This window comes from Zootoca vivipara, chromosome 1 (genome assembly GCF_963506605.1).
Source record: "Zootoca vivipara chromosome 1, rZooViv1.1, whole genome shotgun sequence".
Classification (NCBI taxonomy): Eukaryota; Metazoa; Chordata; class Lepidosauria; order Squamata; family Lacertidae; genus Zootoca; species Zootoca vivipara.
This window is the reverse complement of record NC_083276.1, coordinates 16612721-16616882: the sequence shown is the minus strand read 5'-3', so window position 1 is coordinate 16616882 and position 4162 is coordinate 16612721. Positions and strand designations below refer to the sequence as shown.

General features: G+C 44.9%; 1 protein-coding gene across 1 annotated transcript in view; it reads left to right on the top strand.

The window, feature by feature from the left end:
• Positions 1–3595: 3595 nt before the first annotated feature.
• LOC118080655 (cholesterol 24-hydroxylase) overlaps positions 3596–4162 on the top strand; it is a 29654-nt gene continuing 29087 nt past the window's right edge. Inside the window, exon 1 of the mRNA XM_060271925.1 lies at positions 3596–3950. Coding sequence (XP_060127908.1) covers positions 3841–3950 — 110 coding nt within the window. The 5' untranslated portion in view covers positions 3596–3840. The remainder of the gene's footprint in view (positions 3951–4162) is intronic.

The window sequence follows — 4162 nt, the reverse complement described above, 5'->3', positions numbered from 1 at the left end:
CAGCAGGGGGCCAGTCTACTGTCCCTCAGACCTTGTGGGGGGACCGGACTATATTTTTGGGGGGAACAAATGAACAAATTCCAATGCCCCACAAATAACCCAGAGATGCGTTTTAAATAAAAGGACACATTCTACTCATGTAAAAGCATGCTGATTCCCGGACCGTCCGTGGGCCGGATTTAGAAGGCGATTGGGCCGCATCCGGCCCCCGGGCCTTAGTTTGCCTACCCATGCTCAATGCCATCCCTCTGAATGCTTCACCCGGGGCAAAAAACCTGGCCAGTCCCCCCCAATAGCTATGACACTGACCTCCCCTTTGACATATATGAAGCAGTCACCATCACTTGTTTCAGATGTCTTGTAAAGACTTGCCTTTTTGCCCACGCTTTCCTTTACCCATAAAATTGGACTCTCTGGTGTTTTTTTTGTCTTGTTTTCATTTGCTCTTACTGGTTTTTATATATTGTTTTTTATTGGGGTTTATGTAGTTTAGGTAGTATGTTTGTTTGTTAATACTGTATCGTGTAGAGATTTTAAAAATGTTATGCAGTTACTTTTAATTAAATAAAAACAACAACAATGAAAACAATGGATAATGGCATGGTGTTGGGTACTCTTTAAAAAGCAGTGAATGAAAAAAAAAAACACACACACACACACACACCAAAAAAGTCAACTGTAGAAACACCCAGATCTATAATATTGGGCTGCATCCAATGTTCTCTGTCCTCTGGCACAAAGGGGCATTTGCAATGCTGAGGAGGGCAAGGGGGGGGCACTGGGAGAAATCAAGGGGTGCATATATCAAGGGATTCTCCCTTCTCACTATACTCAAACGGCTCCCTCTTCCATTCCTCAGCTGCCTTAAAAGATGTGGAGCCCTCAAATATTTCATGGTAACTTCACGCAATGCATTTCACTTCTGTTGCCGTGTGTTGTCCTCAACATGAAGTTCCCCGGTTCAATGTAGTAATTTAGAACAACTATTTCAAATGATAAGTGAACACCCATATTGGTACAACTTCCATCAATGGAACCTTCTCGAACTGAACAAGCCACGTGACAGGTTTTCTCTCAGGATTCTATTCATCTTCATTTGTTGTAGACACCCATCTGTCTCAAGATGTCACTGGAGTGACCTCCCTGGGGTGCAAGCCTCAGCAGTGTGTGCGGAGTTCCTGGGCTGCTCAGATGACCTCCCTCTTGGCCTCACTGCTGTGGTCCAAAGGAAAGCAGAGCAATACACTTCGCACCAGCTTAGCTGCAGGAGTTGCCAGGAAGGCAGTGTGCAAAGTGCCACCCAACTGTCTTAAGGACTCCACTCTGGATTTGTGTTGGGTTTACTCCTTAGCCCTCTCCTCTCCCGAAGATATCCTGCAACACAGCGGAGGTTTAAGACCAGAGTTTTCCTTCTCCTAGATGGGCTACCTTCCCAGGTTGCCAAGCCCCATCTGCCCCTCATTTCCCTCTACAGCATGTGCAGAAACCACCTTCTTAAATGTTGGACCCACTCTTGGTCTCATCCTCTCAATCTGCCGGAGCCTGTCTTCACATGCAGGGGGAGTCCCTAACTCGCCAAGGGTTTAAGGCCTATTGGCTACCCTCATCTGGTTTAGCTGTGTGGTTGCTGTTGCATGCCAACAGCTTTTAGAAGCCACAGGTGAGAGCCGAGTGCAGGGTGGAGACCAAAGGTGGACAAACTACCCCAGAAGGAGCACAATGTGTCCCTCCCTTAACACCACCCAATATGTATTATGGCCTTTTAAACCATGCCAGAGATTAGAAGAGCAAGGTTGAAAACAGTAGGTCCAAGCTATTTGTTAACTGCCTTGTGTATAGAAATTTAGAAAGGTAGCGCTGTGGGTTAAACCACAGAGCCTAGGGCTTGCCGATCAGATGGTTGGTTGTCCGAATCCCCACAACGGTGAGCTCCCGTTGCTCTGTCCCTGCTCCTGCCAACCTAGCAGTTCGAAAGCACGTCAAAGTGCAAGTAGATAAATAGGTACCACTCTGGTGGGAAGCTAAACAGCATTTCCGTGTGCTGCTCTGGTCCGCCAGAAGCAGCTTAGTCATGCTGGCCACATGACCTGGAAGCTGTATGCCAGCTCCCTCGGCCACTAAAGCGAGATGAGTGCCGCAACCCCAGAGTCGTCCACGACTGGACCTAACGGTCAGGGGTCCCTTTACCGACCCTTTACCTATACAAATTAAATGAAATGTGTTGGGATATCACCATTGGGAGGTCCAGCCGGCAGCTCCCTCTTCTCCTCGGTCAATGTGATTCCCAGGAAAGGCGACTCAGGGTCTCAGCAACCTGAGCACGCAATCGGCAGAGATGCTCACGCAGTTTCAGCGGAGACGATAAGGCAGCAGAGAGGCATTTTAAAGTGGTTTATTTACAGCATGCGTGAAGAGAGAGCGAACGATGCTTTCTCTCTTCCATCAGATCAAACAGTACAGCGAAAGTAAAAGTACAAACGGAAATGCCTAGACATGTGACATATATCAGCAGCAACATGCCTAAGCCTTGAGGTGGAACTGAATCTCCTGACAAAATGAAGGTCAGGTATGTGGTCCTCTTGCTGTTGGACTCCAACTCCCATCTGCCCCAACCACTATGGCCAATTGTCACATGTAATAGGAACTGCAATCCAACAGGCTCTCAATCTCTCCTGTAGCTTTCTCTTGTATCTGATAATCAAGGCAGAAGTAATCACACTTTATTCTGGAATCTGCAGTGAGTGCCCAGCGCTGCTCAGGAATTTGTAGAAACCAAAACATATTTTGATTTTAAAATGGATAGTATAAATTGTGAGTTTGGACCCTTCAGGCCCCAAATCAGGCAAAGTCACACCAAGGCCACGTCATCTGCCTGCTATCTTGACTCAAAATGGCTGCTGGTGTCCAGGTGTCTGCAAAGACTTCTGCTCCCACCTCCGGAATCCTTGTGCAACATTTGACAGCAGTATCTTGAGCAGTGGCTGAATTCTTAGAGAACAGACAGACAAATCACTTTCCATAATAAATAGTAGATTAAAGTAACAACCATAGTAATACTGAACAAGTATGTCTAGACTTAGCAATTCTGCACTGTGACTTCCCATCTTTTTTTAAAAGGCTGACTCCTTTTAATCTGTATTTTAATTAATTGTTTTCTTTTCATTTATGTCTTATTGTAATTTCATTGGTGTTAGCCACCCTGAGCCCGGTTTTGACTGGGGAGGGTGGGGTATAAACAAATTATTATTATTATTATTATTATTATTATTATTATTATTATTATTATTATTATTGCTAGCTATTACTCTCAGCTGTGTTAAAAGAAGACTTGAAAGGAAACACCATATTGAATCACCAGTGTTTTCTTCAGCCGTGTTAGACAGCACACACCAGTCTTCGAGGCTGTATCCTATCGCAAACTTAGGGGATGGGGAAGAATGACTTTTATGCTCGACCTTTGAGCTGTACAGTATTGTTCTAATTCTGAATTACTGCAATCAGTTTCCGTTGAGCTTGCATTGCACCTAGTTAATCGTTTATTAGTGGCCCACCGTTGGACAGGAAAAGGGAATGAAGAAAACATAAGCGTTTTTATCTCTTGTCTCGTAACACTAAATCTCAGAGACAGCCGGTGAACTCGAATGTTGGAATATTCAAGAGAGAGAAAGGAAATATTTCTTCACACCACACAGCACACTATGGAATTTACTCCCACATGGGGTAGTGACAGCCATCAACTTGGATGGCTTTAAATGAGGACTAGACATTATCATGGAGGATAAGGTCATCAGTGGCTGCTAGCTATTATGGCTATGTCCTACTTTTACTGTTGGAGGCATTATGCTTCGTTGGATACCAGTTGCTGAGAGCCATGGATGGGAAGAGAGCTGTTGTGGTCAGATTCTGTTTTCAAGCATCTCATGGGCCTCTGGTTGGCCCCTACAAGACAGGTTACTGGACTAGATGTGGATATTCAGCCCTCATTGGCCTGTTGGACACATTTTTCAACTTCACCTTTCTTTCTTTCTTTCTTTCTTTCTTTCTTTCTTTCTTTCTTTCTTTCTTTCTTTCTTTCTTTCTTTCTTTCTTTCTTTCTTTCTTTCTTCCCAGGGGGAAGAGGGCGGTGCTGCAGATTCCCCCCCCCTAAAAAAACACTCCAGTG